At 43.1% G+C, this 20,277-nt stretch overlaps 1 protein-coding gene across 2 annotated transcripts in view; it reads right to left on the bottom strand.

The window, feature by feature from the left end:
- Positions 1–20,277, bottom strand: part of LOC134608714 (enoyl-CoA delta isomerase 2-like) — an 89,334-nt gene that overhangs the window by 25,141 nt on the left and 43,916 nt on the right. Inside the window, exons 2-4 of one of the 2 annotated variants that reach the window (XM_063451771.1) lie at positions 15,471–15,636; positions 12,012–12,110; positions 1,522–1,707 (exon numbers count right to left, since the gene is read on the bottom strand). In XM_063451771.1, the coding sequence (XP_063307841.1) occupies positions 1,522–1,707; positions 12,012–12,110; positions 15,471–15,636 (451 nt within the window). The remainder of the gene's footprint in view (positions 1–1,521; positions 1,708–12,011; positions 12,111–15,470; positions 15,637–20,277) is intronic. The other variant, XM_063451772.1, reaches the window with a different exon arrangement.

Below are 20,277 nucleotides of genomic sequence, written 5' to 3'. Positions count from 1 at the left end.
TGGTTGCTTGCACAATTTTTTGCCACATCTCTTTGAAACTAGCCTACAATACAATTGAAACTATACTTACAGGAATTTAACATTACATGTAGACAATATACCCAACAGCTCCCAATTGGTTTCTTATTCAATAAAGGTGCTGACAGGGGTCAGAATCAAAACTCCACAAAACATCCAATTCACTCCCTATCAACAGTAAATCTTAGGGGAAATCTTCAAATTAACGATTAAACGTCCCTTCAATAACCCTACTAACATAGTAATTAAGTTAGCAACTTACTTGGCTTTCTGCGGTTTCATGAAGCCAAAAAAATTGATTTTACTGTCGGAAGAATTCAACCTTAACTCATGCGTCAAGAATTCAGGAATCAACAACCTTACATTATATCTACTCCTCATACCAAACATATCAATCGGGTATTTTAAAGTATGCCCGGTTCAAACAATACTCATAGTCAAAGACCAGATTAGCCAGGTCCCTAACTACCCATTACTTTCTCTAATAACTATATTTGTTACTTTAATACTCCACCCAGTCCTTAATCCTTCCCTCTACTCGGGCCACTCATTCCATACAACATCAGCAACTCTAGTGGGCAGGTCACGTCAAACATAATTAGAATTATGGGTCGTTGGATTACAATAGGAACATTCCTAACCCAGGATGGAAATAAGACTTCTTTTCGATAATGTAACTAAACGATTGCCAATTGTGGGAATATTATTAATCTTGTTTACAATTTTGCCCTCTTTTTACAGGCCTAACCTCTCGTCGATTTCGGCACACCTCAACCGACTTTGGCCTTATCGAAGTACATACTTTCAATTGTACGTCCTCAAATTACCCCGTACACAAATGGAAGGCAGATGCCTGAAGTTGTGGGAGGGGTTATTTTCCTATTTAAATCCCCAGTAACCCCAGCTTACCTATCGTCGCCGTTTGGAAGTTCCCCTCCCACCTCACCCTTTTTATGTACACATCAATATACCAGGTGGGCCCTCTTTTTTTACAGACCTAACCTCTCGTCGGTTTCGGCACACCTCAACCGACTTTGGCCTTATCGAAGTACATACTTCAATTGTACGTCCTCGAATTACCCCGTACACAAAATATTTATATTTATATATTATATACATACACACACACACACACACACACACACACACACAAACCCTTGCCCCAACCTTGTATCTCTGACATTGTACTGTGTTATATGATACCTCCGTTATTAATCTTGTCTTTATTTTATGGTGTACTTTTTGGCTCCTTGCATTTGGGTGCAAGATATAAATAAAGAAAAATTAAAACTTTTTTTGGTTTGTTTTTCTTCCTTTTCATTAATGGCCCACTTTTCCAACAGGCAGATTATGTTTTAAAATCCTATACTGCATGGTGAATGTGTTCTGAATTATTAAAACAATCAACCTTCGAGTGAGACTTGTAAAAGTCTAAGTTTATATAATTTAAAATAAAAAAATAAATATTAAAAACAAAAAAATATTTAAACAAGGGCTCTTTACCAGTAGAGTAATGGCATTTTTCTTTTCAGGCCGGTTTAAAATTATTTTAGTCATATTGTCTTCATGTAAAACCTGGAGTGTTTCAAATTTCTGACGACCAGTGCCGGGCAATGTTTTATCATTTGTAGAGGATTCAGAAGATACCAGACTGGAAACAACATCAATATAGGATTGCCTGGCATTTTCCTGCAAAGGGAAAAGTAGTAAAATAAGTTTAATGTTTTCTTTTGTCTTTTTCTTTAATTGCACACATGCATCCTAACTGTCCCTCTTTAGGAGGCAAAATCTTTTGTTGAGATCCATTCCTCTATTTTTCATTTTTATTCTGGTCCTCTGGTTTTTTTTTGTTTTGTTTTTCTAAAGAGTTTAGAACACAGATGCATTTGTTTTTCCCAGAACTAAACAGCATATTAATTTGCAATATTTAGGTTTTATAAAAGTGTGTCAAATATAAACTAGGCTGTGGTTATGCTGCTTAAACTGTCCCAACAAGAGCAACTATTCTAATTGACTTTGTTAATTCAGTAATTATTTAACTGTAGGCAGTGAAGAAAAAGGAAAAACAAAAACATTCTCAACACGGTCCTAGTAGCGTTCGGTCAACCCCAGGAGGGTCGGGAAGCTGTTCCCCTCTCCTCTGATATTAAGGACATGGATGAATGGATGTGTATGTTTACTACATAGAGTGTGACAGCATGAGCAGTGGAATTATTGGTCAAACACGGATGACATGCTTATGGATATCAGTGGCCTCAAGAGTATTGACCAAGAAAGATTTTCAGATTGTTGTTAGTTTCCAAATATGCTCCCTGCCACTCAAACCACTGCATTAGATCCTGCGTGAGACGAGACTGACTGAGAGATTCAGGAGGAACCACCATTTTAAATAGATATAAAACAAAATCAATACATTTGCTATCATTTAACCCCTTAAGGACGGAGCCAAATGTACACGTTGTGAACGAAACAAAATGTAAACAAAACCTGGCATTTGCGCTATATGTCTGTCCAACCGTAATTCACCTCTTTCATATTAAATGCACCCCCGCTTGTTATATATCATTTTATTCAGGGGAAACAGGGCTTTCATTTAATATCAAATATTTAGCTATGAAACATTATTTAATATGAAAAAATTGGGAGAAAATAAGATTTTTTTATTTTTTTAGTTCAACATGACATTTTAACTGTCAACGTCATAATACTGTTTGCTTTTACTGTAATTAAATACACATTTGTATTCAGCAAAGTCTCACGTGTAAAACAGTACCCCCTATGTACAGGTTTTATGGAGTTTTGGGAAGTTACGGGGTCAAATATAGCACGTTACATTTGAAATAGAAATTCGCCAGACTAGTTACGTTGCCTTTGGGACTTTATAGTAGCCCAGGAATTAAATTTACACCCATAATGGCATACCATTTGCAATAGTAGACAACCCAAGGTATTGCAAATGGGGTATGTCCAGTCTTTTTTAGTAGCCATTTGGTCACAAACACTGGCCAAAGTTAGCGTATTTGTTTGTGTGTGAAAAATGCAAAAAACGCCCATTTTGGCTAGTGTTTGTGACTAAGTGGCTACTATAAAGACTGGACATACCCCGTTTGCAATACCTTGGGTGGTCTACTATTGCAAATGGTATGCCATCATAGGGGTAATTTTCATTCTTGGGCTACCATAGGGTCTCAAAGGCAACGTACCCAATCTGGCAAATTTGAATGTGAAAAAAATGAAACACAAGCCTTATATTTGACGCTGTAACTTTTGAAAACACCATAAAACCTGTACATGAGGGGTACTGAACACAAATATTTGTGTTTCAAAACAGTAAAAAGTATCGCAGCAATAATATCGTCCGTGTAAGTGCTGTTTGTGCGTGAAAAATGCAAAACAACATCACTTTTACTGGCGATATCATCGTTGTAATACATTTTACTGTTTTGAAACACTAATATTTGTGTTCAGCGAAGTCCCCCGAGTAGAACAGTACCCCCCATGTACAGTTTTTATGGTGTCTTGGAAAGTTATAGGGTTAAATATTGTGCTAGCAAATTAAATTCCCTTTACTTTGGCATGGGTTGTCAGGCAGGTCCCGCTAATTGTAATTAATTAAGATACCCAATTATGTAAAAATATTACATAAATATATATATATATATATATATATATATATATATATATATATATATATATATATATATATATATATATATATATATATATATATATATATATATATATATATATATATATATATAATTTTTTTTAAATATTTTTATTTATATATAGGTAAATAGTGATATATACGTATATATTTATGTATATAGATATATTCTTTCGTTCTACGTGTTTTTTGATATAAATATATATATTAATATCACAATACAGTTAGAACGAAATAACACATCTATATATTTTTTTAAATTATTTTGTTCAACGTATTTACATGTTTTTTTATATTATATATAAATATATATATATAACAATAATTCTATATATATTTAATCAGTATACATGTAATTTGATAATATATATATATATATATATATATATATATATATATATAGTATATATTATTATATTTTTACACTTTTAACATTTACTTTATTTTATTTTCAGCCAGCAAGGGGACCACCTGTCATTACAGGCAGTAATTACTGGCAATACAGAAGCCAGCTAACCCGGCCATGTGATTGCGAGGTCCTCGCAAGGACCTCACTCTCACATGGCCGGGGGGGGACCGGAGGAGGAAGATCTGCCACGGGGGGGGGCTCCCTGGGAGTCCCCCCAACCGCGATCGCCGGCGTGGGTTCCCAAGCAGCCCATACCGTCTGTGTTGCTTGGGCTAATGAGGAAGCCTATCATAGCTCCCATTGCTATTATGAATTTTCATTGCTAGAAGGAAGTGTTTTTATATCTGTCTTAGCCATACCTCCAGTAGGAGCTGGGGCTGTGGCTGGCTAGGGATCCTTATTTAGTGCTAAACTGCTTGAAAAATGGTTTAACACCAAATAAAGGGACAGCGCCAGCGGAACCCAAGCACTAAAACCAATTCAATAAGATTAAATGGTTATGGTGCCTTTCAGTGCAATTTAAGCTAAAGTTATTTGAATGCTTAGAGAATCTCTTTAAAAGTGGGGCTGGTATGAACTACACAATAAGATATTAACATAACGCTTGGAAAACAGAAACTTTCCTTTATTCTTTTTTTTTTTAATTCTTTATTTTTGTAGTGCGTAAGTTTATAACAGTTGCTTAAGAGGTACCCGAAAGGCAAGCCTCTAGCACATTTCAAAACATTATAACATAAAGGTACAAGCAAATTCTAGCACGTATTTTTATATCTATATACGGTTAAGTCGAGTAGTAAACAACATGTAGTGTAGTAGCTTAGCCTCTTCTATGACATAGTGGCAACAGTGCATAATATTATGATTAAGTTAAGAATTAACATAAGCCTACATACTTTTATACAGACTAATAGGTGTACGTGCAGGTAAGCCCTCAGTTTCTCTAAAGATTTTAAACAGGCTGGGGTTGCCATAGTATTCCCCACCAACTAGTAAAATAGTGCCTATTAATTGAGCAGTTACGTGGTAATAGGTAACGGTCTAACACATGCTTAGCTTGGGTCTGGATCTAGGTTCCGAGTGGAGTCAAATGTTTGTACACATACAATTCGCTTGGAGCATTAAATGGGTGTCAAGTTGAAGCACCATCTGAGGCTACAAAGTCATGTGGCATAGGCTAGGCATCTTATGTTATTCAGGTTAGACTCAATAGTTAAACAGGCATTTCTAGCTAGATATAAAATTAAGTAAAATAATAGAATGACTATGTGATACCTCAAAGGGAAACATGCTGTTGAGAACCCCGTTATAGTAATGGGCTTGCGTTAAATGCATATGAACAAATCACTAGGCATAACATTGCTAACAAATATCAGGAAGATGCTAGGTCGTCTATGCTTAATAGCAAAAAAAAAAAGAAACCATCGTGCTAGCAAGATATTACTGCATAATGTTAAATTAATGGATCATGCTTATGCAGGGTATGTCAGTGGATGGGTAAGTATTCTTAGCTTTAAAACTAGGTACATATCCTGACAATTTAAGTATGAGAGACATATGCACTTGCTAGGTAGATACAGTGAAGATTGGCAGCAAATGGATTCAAAGCAACACACAATAAAAACATTTAAAAAAACAAAAATGAGGGGGCGGGGCCTGGCCGCAGAACGGAGCAGTCGCATGTCGCTGCTGCTCCTGCTTACCACCGTGCACACCGTCGACTACCGACGAACAGAGGCTGTGAACCGCAACATAACGACTCCCAAACGACTGGGGCTACCGAGACCTACGTGTAGACACCAAGCAAGGTGATCTTTGCACCGGTCCCGACCCGCACGGGGTTGCGGCCTACGAGCATGGCGGCGGTGAGGGAGACGGCCGCTCTCTCACTGCTGAAGCAAGATACGAGACAAGGTTGGTGCCCTCGTTCCCCCCCCTATGGACCGGCGGGGGTTATCCCGGTCCCCACTAATGGGACATACGTTGATCTAACAACTGCACCTACCCACTCAAGGCTGGACTTCGGATGTTCCGGGTCCAGCCACATGGCGGGAACCTCGCAAAGCACACTCCTTAAACCACCCAGGGACGCCTTGGAGTTCCTACACCAGCTATGCACACGCCTGTGGAGGGGGCACAATACCAAGGGCCTGCCTTACAAACGAGGAATAAGAGAATTGGCGGCCTGGATCCGCCCGGCTACCCGGCGCCACCTGTGGGTGATCCCTCCACGGAAGGCAAAGGCGGCCTCTCGACGGAAACGCAGCCTAGGCGAGGCCTTCCCGAACCATGTCGGCAAACACGAGGGGGAGATAGTACCCAACCCAAGCAAGCTCCTAAATACACCCCGGACTCACCGCCAAACACACCCAGCCATTAAAGGGGCCACACGATCTTCTTCCGAGCTGGGGGTTCGTCTAGAGGTAAACCTCCCACGCCACCCATACACCCGAGGGGACAGCCGTGCACCGGCAAACCCTCAGGCCCACGACCCTGTTGATGGGGCCAATGGACTTGTGGCAAGAACCCCTACCAAGGCCTCGGGCCGAAGACACAAGGTCCCCAGACACCAAGCACCCGGTCGGAGCGGGCGGAGAGCAGGGAATCGGGAAAACCCGGGCAGAAACGATGCTGAGCACACCGCGCCGGACCACGAGGCGGTCAGCCTCCAGACCGGCAACTATCCCTGGCCCACCGGTCAAGCTGCCAAAGCCGGTATTGGCTGAGCAAAGTGGACTGAAACAGTAATACTTGCAACAGGTACACAAACTGCCACCAAGAGGAATAGGCTGAGAGGGACTATCATGACCTGGCGACACAGCATATTTCGGACAGCTGACCTTTTGCAATGGACTATATTGTTTAATATCTCATTCTACATATGTTTATACTTTTGTTTTGCCTCTTATATGTTCAGTAATTAATTTGTCTCTCCATGATAACCTAGTATGCCTCAACCTGACATCACTACTCAGCTATGTAAGATACAGCTAACCCCGTGTGAAGGTTTAAATATAGGCTAGCCATATACATTTCATTTCTTGTTATAATCTTGAGACACACAGCTTACTGCATGTACCTGCAAACGTAGTAAGCTCGACCATACATTAAGTTGTCATACATAACTGAATAACAGCGTAACCGAATGAATATAATTTAGTCCCTCAATTGATCTATGTGTAGCCTCGCTAGGTACTTCAACTGTGAATATACCTATGACCATGACAATTTGCAAACATGCAAGCCTGGTAGCACACTGAGCGAATAGCTAATATATGGAATGTTGTTTTATTTCAAATCTTGTTTTATATTATAACCTTATATACTCGAAGTTCGCATGGCACCCACAAACATGCACTCACACATGCGTCAGACGTATTTCCTGGCCTGAATACATAGATTAACTATGATCTAGCATATGCCACTAGACAGATCTTATCTTAGATTGATAGGCCAGTCACCATGCCCTAACTGATATACGACTGCTGCCTGCCAGATAGCTGTATACTACATGACAAGCTTGCCTTAGCAATTTCACTGTACTTTTTTATGTTTTAGTATCAATACTATGCGCCTCTCGGTGACCAAGAGGCAATGGTTCAGCCTGCCTAACATTTAAACTCTACTTGGCCAATAGCCTAATGTCGCATATTCCCTAAGTTTGATTCATGACTTGTACTTTAAACCTATAGATTAGCGACAAATAGTAATATATGTGTTATTAATTCTCTGGAAAGCATGTTTAATATACTCGTTTAGTTCAAACTACCTTCATAACTGCTAATTTACACGTGTTATTAACTTTTTGAACGTTTGCTTAATATAAAATATAAAATGAGGCTGCCATTTGAAGGAGATGTACTACTGTGTCAAAGTGATCCCACTCTGTATAAAAACTGTGCATCCCCTCTTCTCGATTCTGTACCCCATTCAACTCCTGCCTCAATAAAAGAAAGATTGACAAAAAAAAAAAAAAAAAAAATGAAAAAAAAAAAAAAGTACAGGACTCCACCAGATGAATAGTGAGCCAGGAGGAACAGATGTCTTTGGGGCAGTCACTGTAAGCCCTCTGCCTTCTCACCCGATCCCCAGTTTGATTAGAGACTACTGAGATCTCAGACACCTGGAGGGAAGGCTTATGTTGCTTGGAAGCACGTACGGTGAGCCTTCTGCTGATGTCCCCAGATCTGTGCTAGTACTGGAGCCGCCATTTTGAGAAGTTAGGAGACTGAGTGTCCCTGATCGGCGCCCCCGATCTCTGCGTGCTTTAAGATTGTCCATATGTGGGGTTGTTCCTTGCCCATCGCGGGTTGCTGGGGTCGTTTAACGGCAGGCAATACGGGTGTGTTGGTTGACCCACCTCTGAGGCTTGAGGTCCTGAGCCTTGGCGTCCGAGGTACCCGGCACTGTTTCCCGCCCTGTGAAGCTTTGGCCTTGTTTCCGTGTGGAGGCCGTTCTTCTTTTGCGAGGGGGATTTCCCTGTAAGTGGCGCCGGGTAGCCGGGCGGATCCACGCTGCTGCCGCTCTTCTCTCCAGTTTATAAAGCCGTCTCCGGTCGGTGTGTTTCAACCAGAGGTGGGTGCACAACCGGTCAAAGAAATCCAGGGTATGCCTGGGAGGCTTAGCTAGTGTATGCTGAGTCACAGGCTGCGCCTGTACCGCCATCTTGGTTAGGCCCCGCTTGGCCGTCGCCGTTTGTTCATGTAGTGATGTGGGGGTAATCGTCCTCTGGGGGGGCAGCAGGGCTGCAGTGGTTTCGCGCTTGTGGGTGCTTCCCGTGCCGGGGAATCGGCCGCCTCCCCCGGGCACCAGGTCCCGCTCCGGTGTAGGCCGCATGGCCATGGTGGGTCTTGCCGTGGAGCTCCGTTGCCGGACAGGCATCATTTCGTGCGTCCGGGTATAATGCGTCTTGTCCCGGTCACCGTGTGCCACTATCACCGTTAGGTTGGTCGATATCAATGCAATTACGCTCTGAGTAGCAGGAGCTCTGAGAATGTGCTGCTGGCCATCTTGGCTGTCAGGCCACGCCCCCCTCCTTTATTCTTAAAAGGCTTATGTCACAGTTGAGACTTGCATACTTTAGGGACATCTATTGAAAGGGTTAAAGGGTGAGAGCCATTGCAAGGAAGGCTGCCTGTCACTTAGATATTTCAGTGCTCTCTGCAGGATCCTAGTGCTCTGACCCCAACATGTCTATTGATGCTTTGACACTTTTTAGGGAATGTTTCCTGGAGTCCACAAAAACAGAATACCAACGAACAAAATTGGGACAGGATCCTGAAATCTAGATTATTTAAGGGAAACTAGATGGTGTGGGCTAGATGGCGTTTTCAACACTGTAGGATGAGGAATATATGTTTGTGTCCCTGACCCTATAGTGTTTATTTAACATTTGGGGGAAATTCCATATAATTATGGCAGTATTCCTCATGCTACATGTTAAATACCTGCACCATATTGGCTTGTAACTGCAGTGATTTTTAAAGTCCTCCTTTTATTTATTTTTTGTGAAGGATTAAGAATGTGCCTTAGCCACACTATGGAAGAAATAGATTTGCAACCTTGCTTTTTAATGTAAAACCCTGCATTTTGTAACCAGGGGATGTCTTTGCAGGAAATAAACTGAAACCTTTAGAAGTTAAATTATTTTCCACTACATTGGACTTTCAAAATTAGCAAACTGGTATCTGAATAATTGTTGCTTTTTTGAATATAGTATACAATTAATTCATTGGTTAGCCGATGGGTCACACTGCCTTAATGTGGAACATGGACTTTGACACCATAAAAGTGCAGACACCCTAAAATCAGATAGTGTTTATATAACACTGTTTCAGAGTATTACGTGTGTTTATTTACAAGTGACAACATACATCATACACCAGACAGACGACCTTTGAATAAAAACATGCATAACTGTAGCTGTACTCTTGTTTTCACATACAGAACGATAAGCAGCATTTTTATTAGAACCAAATTTGCTGCTTGTATATGCAAAAACAGTTACTATTAAGCCTGGAAATGAAGGCACAATTCTATTTTCAGTTGCTATAAGCCTGCTGCAAAAGAGGTTGTGCTTAATGCATTGAAATTCAGAACAAGCAAATTAAAGTTATTAAAAAAATAAAATAACAGCAGAAAAAAAACAAAACAAAACAGAAATTCAAACATTACTAGAGTATATCATGCAAGTAAGGTAATCCAATTTTACCCCTTAATGTTAAACTTTAATTATTACCTATGCTTTGTAAGTAAGACCTAAAGTAAGAAACCCAATGATTTCCGAGTGGTATGAAAACATTGCAGGTACTCAGTCCGACATATGATTGGGCTTTTAGCCAGTGGCAAGGTTGCAAATCTATTTCTTCCATAGTGTGGCTAAGGCACAGAATGTGGGGCGGAGAGATCCCCAGCGCCAAGGGAGTCCGGCGCTGGAGAAAGGTAAGTGCTGGGGTCGCGGCTGCGACCGGGCACGGCCCACCAGGGGGCCGGGTCGCGGCTGCGACTCGGCCCGACCCACCAAGGGACCCGGCCGCCCTGCGACCCGGTATGTATGCCAGTGTGGCCAGCACCCTCGCGCGCCCGCCAGCCAGCCAGCCAGCCTGCCTGCTCGCCCGGTGACACCACTGGAACCCAGGGAATCCCCTCAGCTCTCCTAAAGGTAGGGAGGCTGGGGGATTACATTTTTTTTTAAATCGTGTGTTAGAGTGTGTGTTGTAGTGTGAGTGTGTTACGGCGTGTGTATGTTACAGTGTGTCTGTTAGTTTTAGAGTGTTACTGTGTGTCTGTTACAGTGTTTGTGTGTGTTAGTGTTAAAGTGTGTCAGTGAGTGTGTTACTGAGTGTGTTAGTTTGTGTGCGTCTGTTAGTGTGTGTCTTAAGCACTTACCTTTCTCCAGCGCCGGACTCCCCTGGCGCTGGGGATCTCTCCGCCCCGATCCGCCTCTCAGCTCCGAATGCGCATGCGTGGCAAGAGCCGCGCGCGCGCATTCAAACAGAGCATAGGAAAGCATTACTCAATGCTTTCCTATGGATGTTCGGCGTCTTCTCACTGTGATTTTTACAGTGAAAATCGCGGAAGCTGGATTAACCCTGCAGTGTAAACATAGCAGTTTCTCTGAAACTGCTATGTTTTCAGCTGCATGGTTAAAACTAGAGGGACCTGGCACCCAGACCACTCCATTGAGCTGATGTGATCTGGGTGTCTGTAGTGGTCCTTTAAGTGTATCTGCATGCACTGGCGTATATACCGCGGTCGCAGCCCTGCGACCTTGTGCCCGACGCCATGTGTTGTGGCCCCAGCCCGCGCAGAGTAAGCGCGCAGGGGGCAGTGAGGGGGGGAAAATCACACGGATCACTTTTCGCACCGGGGCCTCATGGGTTGTGTGTACGCCACTGCTTATAGCCTACATTATCAGCAGCAGCATGCACCTAGTACAACACAGTCCTCAATGGCTGTCAATGAAACTCTGGTTCAGCTAGAGTGATAACTTTATTTTGCTATGACATTGATACAGAATACCTAGTCAGAATCCTGTCTATCAAGTGTATGTAGAAACAATTTTATTGCTGTAAGTGATGGAATTCGAGGTAGCTCACATGCTTTAAACATTTACATTGAAGGTTCAAGCAACCCCTCATGAGATTAAAGACAAACGCTGAGCTTTTTTGGTAGCTTTTGCTTCTAAGGTTAAAAAGTTAATTCCCTTTTAGACAGGTACGTGAATCATGCATGCTACAACGTATTTAAGTGCAACACAGAAGTGTGCATTTTACATAAATGTTCCCAGACAAAGGCAACATCTGTTCACCATACATTACAATGATAGTTCCACTGTCAGTACAGAGACAAATCACATCTCTCTAACCTAGGCATGCAGGCATACATTACAGTAACTACATGAATTATAAAAAAAATCACCTTGCTTACGGTTCCTAAAGACTTCCATGCATCCCATTTGGCTTTGTTCACGAAGTCCAACATACCTGGTTTAGGAGTATTACAAGGACCGTGTGTCGCCTGTACAAAAGAAAAATGTTTTGACAATTTTATCAACAGTGAAAGTTAAAGTCTAAAAGGTCAATGGCTTGTAACAGCTATTTATTGCTCTATTCAAGGATTGTGGAGTTAATTCAAACTATTTGTAATACAGAGTATACTTAACGAAAAATATTCACCATTATAAAAAAGGAACACACCAATAATATATTTTATAATTTTACATTCACAGTAAACATTCATATGCTTTATTTAGCAGAGAACAGTGAAGAAAGACAGCATTTGGATCTACCTTACAGAAGCCTTGATATGCCTACCAACTAGTATAGATTGATGTTATAGTAAAATAAAGTTTAAATTTTTTATTTTATTGTGCATAGTTAAGACAAGGTACATGTATACCGGCAAGTGCCACAACAGCATTCTGTCAGAGTTTACGCGGTCATACATAGGTTGTAATGTGGCTTGCATAGACAGTGCACTTTTATGTATATTTAAGACGAGATATGCATGTAAAACAGGTTTTTAAATCGGGCTGTTAGATAGGTCGGGCTGTTAGATAGGTCGGGCTGTTAGATAGGTCGGGCTGTTAGATAGGTCGGGCTGTTAGATAGGTCGGGCTGTTAGATAGGTCGGGCTGTTAGATAGGTCGGGCTGTTAGATAGGTCGGGCTGTTAGATAGGTCGGGCTGTTAGATAGGTCGGGCTGTTAGATAGGTCGGGCTGTTAGATAGGTCGGGCTGTTAGATAGGTCGGGCTGTTAGATAGGTCGGGCTGTTAGATAGGTCGGGCTGTTAGATAGGTCGGGCTGTTAGATAGGTCGGGCTGTTAGATAGGTCGGGCTGTTAGATAGGTCGGGCTGTTAGATAGGTCGGGCTGTTAGATAGGTCGGGCTGTTAGATAGGTCGGGCTGTTAGATAGGTCGGGCTGTTAGATAGGTCGGGCTGTTAGATAGGTCGGGCTGTTAGATAGGTCGGGCTGGTAAATCGGGCTGGTAAATCGGGCTGGTAAATCGGGCTGGTAAATCGGGCTGGTAAATCGGGCTGGTAAATCGGGCTGTTAAATCGGGCTGTTAAATCGGGCTTTGAAATCGGGCTTATAGAACAGGCGTAGAGAATGTGTCTAGGGCCGTGGAAGGATGCAAGGTTATGCATGTCATGCATCAATAAGTGACTGGTCCTAGAGGGGCAGCAGGAATATTCAGGTAGTTGATAGGACAACGCATGCTAAGGGACTACAGGTGCTGGTCATTATTTGAGAGAGGAGACCACCAGGTCTATTAATGACTTGGTACCACATAGTAGTGGGATCCGGTGGATTAGTGGGCATAGGAATATAGACATGAAACAAAATACTAAAACATTAAAACACATGCTACCATTGTATATCAGTGCCGTGTGTAGGAGAGGGGACAGCAGATTATAGCTTTAACTTAGCTAGTGTCCCCTGGTTAAAATAAAGTTTAAAATCTAATCGTTTTAGAGATTGCCTGTACATCCAGCATGCGATAAAACTGCTGAAGGAGAATGTTTCCAGTTACATAATAGTTCTTACATAATGCCTCCTCCCCCAAAAAAAGAGTTTGTTAAAAAGAACATCTGTGTACATTCTTTTCAAATTCGAATAACAAAAATGTAACCACAATTTTTTATTTTTTTGTCATTCGTGTTCACCCACCCCCAAATATAAGACGTAAACTTGAAAGGTCTGCAGTGTCAATAGTTGTCATTATTGTATTAATACAAAAAGAGAAGTCCTGCGCTCACTCCCATTACTACTGGGCCGGCAGCAAGGACCACAGTATACATCAGCCCCAATATATAGTAAAAACCAAAGAAAAGAAAAAGTTACCTGCGCTCTCTCCTTAATCCCTATGTATATTTAGACAAATGGAGGTCATTCAGTTGCTCCAATGGCCATTGGAGGGAATGCCCGCCTGCCAACGTCAAGGCAGACCCCCCTAAGCGGGTCCTAACACTGACCCTTCAGCCTGCTTCCTTGAGCTTCTGGCAAAGATATCTCTAATGAGACAGAGAGGGGTATTTTATATACACCCCCATATACTTATTAACCCTTAATAGGGAACACATGGGATGGGCGGCAGCATTGTAACCAGGCTGTGTGGCATTCCCTCCAATGGCCATTGGAGCAAATAACCTCCATTTGTCATTATTGTATTGTCTTGTAGCTTTCAATCCAACATTGCAGGACATATATAGTCCATCAAAAGTTAAAGGATCACTATAGTGTCAGGAAAACAAACTAATTTTCCTGACACTATATAACCCTTAGGTCCATGCTACCCTCAGGGTCCCCCCTCCATTGGTGCTGAAGGGGTTAAAATCCCTTCAGTTAGTTACTTACTTTAATCCAGCGCCGGGCTCCCTCAGCGCTGGTGACCTCTCCTCCCCCGCCAATGTCAGCTCCCGAGTGGAGCGGAATGTGCATGCGTGGTAGGAGCCGCGAGCACATTCAAACAGTCCATAGGAAAGCATTTCTGAACGCTTTCCTATGGATGTTCTGCACGCTGGATGCGATTTTCGCATCCAGCGTTGCAGAAGCGCCTCTAGCGGCTGTCAGGAAGACAGCCACTAGAGGATGGATTAACCCTGCAATGTAAACATAGCATTTTCTCTGAAACTGCTATGTTTACATCTGAAGGGTTAAAACCTGGGGGACCTGGCACCCAGACCACTTCATTGAGCTGAAGTGGTCTGGGTGTCTATAGTGTAACTTTAAATTAATTGTGAGACAAATATCAAGTAACATACAGCATGTGGAAAAGCTTGGACTGGACAAAAACAGGAACTTGAAGGAAAGGGTAAGGGAATATCTCAATACTGATAAAAAAAAAACAAAAAAACATTAAAACTACAAGTATACAATTTGAAGTAAATAATGATAGTGTGTATTAGATGTCAGGGCCTAGAGAAGGTGATGTTACCAGTCAGCGAGAGATGTATCTCTTCAACACTCTTTTCAGGAGTTATGTTTTTAGAAGTGTTAACTTGCTTCATTTGTTACTTATTTAATACTTTTGCAGTAATACATTATTTGGACTGTGGGGTAAAATTGCTACATTTTTATACAATGTATCCTGTAAATTAACACTTCTATTATTTAAATCAGGGCTATCCAACCTGCGGCCCCCCAGATGTTGCTGAACTACAACTCCCATGATCCCCTGGCTATCTGTTTCATTTAAAGAATCATGGGAGTTGTAGTTCAGCAACATCTAGGGGGCTGCAGGTTGGACAGGCCTGATTTAAATCAATAAAGATTTTTCAGATTTCTGAAAATCTTATCATAAATGCTTTCACAGAGGAGGAGGGGGGTGGGGGGAAGGGACTTAATAGTCAATACTGCAAGGAAATAGCCATACCTGTTTGAACAATGCATACAGCTTCAGCTTGACATCGTTGCCAGGATCATTTTTTAACAATTTCAGACTGCTTTGCGCTTTTTCAAAGTTTTCCTGACTTGACTGCATTTTTCCAGAAGTGGTGTGCAAATGAAAAGCTGTTAGAGTCCTCCAGTTTCTTGTTCTACTGTTGACGAAAGAACGCCATTTTAAGTCAATATTTACATTGATTACAATGAGAATGTAAACTACAGTTGAATGCCATTATGGATATTACACAGTCTCCTAAAAGGAACAGAAATTTTGTCATTGTAAACAAAGAATGCCACACTTTTGCTCCCCTCTACAACCTTAAAGGGAAACTTAAAGAAACACTATAGTGTCAGGAATACAAACAAGAATCCCTGACACTATAGTGCTGTAATAGATGTTTAAGGTAACCGGACCCTTTCTGTGGAGTTAAAAGGGGAGTTTACTTACCTTTTCTCCATCGCCGTGCAGGTGTCACCACAGCTGGCCCGCCTCCATCTTGATGATCATCGTCGATCCAATGCATGCATTGACAGCCAAGTCTAGAGAGAAGCGAGACTTGGCTGTCAGAGCACTCTAACCTGTTCATTTACTAGCCAACCAATCAGAGTGCAGTTGGTCATATGGCAAAGCATGGGAAATTATTCCACTTTTTGCAATACCAGTCATAGAATTGGAAGCCTATAAAAGTGCTTTCCTCGCTAGGAGTTCGCATTCTGTAGCGAGTCCTCCATGTGTGATGATGGATTATTTTTTGTTGGGGCTCAGGTTTTAGGTTTGTGGCAGGGTTTTTTTTTTTGTTTTTTGTTTTTTAAATAGGTTCTAGATTTTTTTTTGGCCTCTTCCTCACTATTAAACTGGTAGGTAATTTATATTAAGTGGTTACTAGGGGATTGAGTACACAACCACTGAGAGGAAAGGGGGTAGACAATGGCATGCCCATGCCCCACTTTATAGTTCATTACGGACCCCAAAAGCAGGTATGGGTAAAGACCAGGGGAGGGGTATTTATAGTATCCCACACCCGACACCCAAGAGTAGAGGCACACTATGTACAGACAATGTAGAAGTGATGCTCTACTTAGAAGAACATACAGGGTGATGTCTGATGAGGGCAAGACATTATTACATATATTTAATTTAATTAATAAATAAAATTGCAATATCTTTCCATTATTTGCTGCAATGATTCTTATAATAGTGATAATATTTTCTGGTGATAGCTGTCCTTTGAGCAACCACTGCTTATACAGTGTGGGCCAAAATTCAGAGTAGGATTTTACAGGTAAATCATTTGTTAGTAGTTCATTTTTTTTGTTTCAGGTAGATATTATAATGTAGCCTTCATCAGATTCATCATGGGTAATTTTACAAAGGAGTAACAGGTAAAAATAGTGGAATTTTATTTTCAAAATGGCGATTCCATTATTTAGCTACAAAGATAAAATCGTCCTGAAATGTGGTTTCAACAAGATTGGGCTACTGCCAATAAAGGCAGGTCCACAGTGGACCTTGCGGAGAAAACTGTTCAGCAATAGGATAATTTTATGAAATTCACAAATTAATTGGCCATGTTTGTCCGACTTTTTAGCTCCGGATTACTTCCTGTGGGAAGAAGTAGGTGTACGTGAACAAACCACATACACATGAGCAGCTGCAGAAGAATATCTGTGGATAAATTCTACTGCTAGATCCTCAAAAACATTAACAAGCCAAAACAAGCCTGACTTTGCGAGGCGGCAAATATAGCCAATTTAACCCCTTAAGGACACATGACATGTGTGACATGTCATGATTCCCTTTTATTCCAGAAGTTTGGTCCTTAACGGGTTAAAAGGTGTCTGTGGCGGCAGCAGCCTTATTTAACCTGTATTTTTATTAAAACCTGTACGTATCCCTTTAAGAACCAAGGGTACGCCATAGTATTGTACTGTATGTTTAACGTGTTCGCATGGTGGCGGTGTAAAACCCGTCGACCTGCAGGTAATCGTTCCACGAACAGGGATTTCCATCCCTGTTCGTGAAACAAACAAACTGCTGAATGGAGACCACCCTCAGAGGATCGTGTGGCTCTCATTAAAGGTTGCAACACTGTTGCAAACGGTAAATTAAGAGGATTCCGGGTGGCCGTCGTTCGGCTACCGACCACGCGGCGGTCGGCCATCTTGGATCCTTTGTTAGCCCAGCGGTGTTCGGTCGTCGAGTGTCTGGAACTAAAATCGGACACTCGACGGTACGAATATCGCTGGACTTCCAAGCCGTTCGGGAGCCCCGGTCTTTCGGTATTGGGGCTAGGGGCCCATTCGGTAGTTTAGGGAGAACTTTGAAAATAACTGTAATATGTGCGGCGTTCGGTTATTTAAGCGGGGATCGGAGCGGCACTTTCAGGGAATGTGCGCCCCGACCCCAGCTATCTGCCGAACGCCTGGTCACCCAAATCTGCCGAATAATATTCTAAATATGTATTTTAGTGTAAAAGTATGTTTCTGCTGCACGAGGGGATAAGGCACTTATCGGTATATCCTGGTGGGAGGGTCCCTCTCGTGCAGCAGTGTATTATGGGGGAAATGTCTCTCTGTTCCAGTTCCCCACGTAGTCCCCTGTATTGTCTGTAGGGAAACCCCTTGCATGGGAATTCTCATAAATACTGCAAGTGTGCGAATAAAACGTCAGTTGACCTCCAAGCTATGTGTCGTCTAGTTCTTGGAGGGAAGGGATTGTAACTACGCTACCTGTCTTGGTTTACTGTTCCTGTCTACAAGCGGAGATACCGTGGATCGTACCTCTACTCCGCTACAATTGGTGGCAAGCGACGGGATCTTAACTACACAGCAAGAAGCGTTCGGCAGGAATTGAAACGAACTGAATGAAGAGAAAATACGAATCCGTGAGCTAGACCATTCGGATGAGACCGGAGTTCGGGATTACACAGAAACATACGAACAGCCGGTGAATGGAAACGGATTATACCCTTTTGAAACAGGACACGCTAAAAGAGTTACTACAAGCGAGAGGGAGGATAGCAAGCAACAAAACAAAGGCTGTCCTGATCGCAGAGCTCATGGAAGGAGACAGAGTCGCAGCTGCTGCAGCACCTCCGAGGGAGGAGGAGGAATCCGAGTTTGTCAAGGAATATAGGAGCAGGATGGCTCTATTTCCACCAGCCCTAGCGGAGCAGATGGCAGACCGGGTTTACAACGATGTACAGACGTACATAATGCTGCGAACGACGAATGTTCATCCCCCGCCAGCAAAAGCAAAAATACCGTACCAGGCATTTAAAGCATGTATTGATAGATACAGAGGGGGACATTGATGGCTATTTACAGGACTTTGAACGGTTGTGCCAGCTGCATGCCCTCAGCACCGAAGACCAAGTGCCCTTGCTAGCTGGTAACCTATCAGGCCGCGCAGCGGATGCCTACCGAGCCATGCCGCCAGAGGATATCCGGGACTATCAGAAGGTAAAACTAGTCCTTCTCGCACGGTATGCCATTACACCTGAGGCATACCGAATGCAGTTCCGGGCCCTGCTCAAACCCGACAAAGACTCGCATGCAGAATTCGCACACCGGCTACAGCGTGCAGCTACCGGGTGGATTGAGGCAGCGAAAGCCGTCACGTCCCAAGAGATCATGCAGTTGTTGGTGCTGGAACAATTTTACAAAAGCTTGTCCCACAAACTACAGAACTGGGTAAGGGATCATAAACCCTGCACCCTGCAAGAGGCCGCTAAGCTAGCGGATGAGCATCAGGACACCCGGCGGGAACAGCGCTCATCCACTAAAGTGCACTCCCCGCCAACCTTTACCTGACCGACCCCAGTGGAGCTTCCCCGACCCGGAGGGACCTACCATTCACAACCCCCCCGGTACAACAACAGGGCACATATCCGGTGCCATACCTGTAACCAGCTTGGGCACGTGCAACGAGATTGTCCCCGAAACCGGGCCAGACCATCCTGGACCCCTCAACGACCACCTCCTACCCCTCGAGCCGCAGTTCATTGCTACCAGACCGGAGCATTGGCTCAACCTCAAATGGAGGAACATTTGGGCACCCTCCATGAAGTAAACCCGGTGCAGGCGGCATCTGACAACCGCCAAGGCCACCGGCAAGTGGTCCATGTACAGGGAAAGCGGATGGAGGGATTAAGAGATTCCGGGGCCACCATCACTCTGGTACGGAACCATCTAGTGGCCACAGAACATCTCACAGGGGACTGTATTGCAGTACGAGTTGCAGGGGGAGCTATTTACAAAGTGCCCACTGCTAAACTACATTTGGACTGGGGAGCGGGGGCAGGACAAATCGAAGTGGGGATGATGCAGGACCTGCCTGCGGATGTTATTTTGGGGAATGATTTGGGGGAGCTAACCTCCGCTTTTGTTACACAACCCCCTCCACAGGAGGCTTACCCGGTCGTCACCCGTCAACAGGCTCGCACCACGGCACCACACACCGACTGAGGCTCAGGTAAGCCCGGCCCTTCCTAATCACAATGTGTTCCCCTGGGATGCCCCATTAGCCTTTGGTAGCGAGGTCGCCCTAGACCCGTCCTTAAAGGTTTACAAAGACCGGATAGATAAAAACCAGAATGGCATAGAGGGGGAGAGATATGCTTGGGCTAAGGGGTTAATATACCGGTATGCCGAAAAAGTAGTAGCCGGATCGATTCCCGTCCCCATCAAACAGTTAATTGTGCCTCGAAAGTATAGGCAAGAATTAATGCGAATTGCCCACGACATTCCCCTGTCCGGCCACCTAGGGATCAGCCGAACTAAACATCGGCTGCTGC

The sequence above is a fragment of the Pelobates fuscus genome, chromosome 4 (assembly GCF_036172605.1).
Source record: "Pelobates fuscus isolate aPelFus1 chromosome 4, aPelFus1.pri, whole genome shotgun sequence".
NCBI lineage: Eukaryota > Metazoa > Chordata > Amphibia > Anura > Pelobatidae > Pelobates > Pelobates fuscus.
The sequence above is the reverse complement of the archived record's forward strand: the minus strand, read 5'-3'. Positions and strand labels throughout refer to the sequence as shown.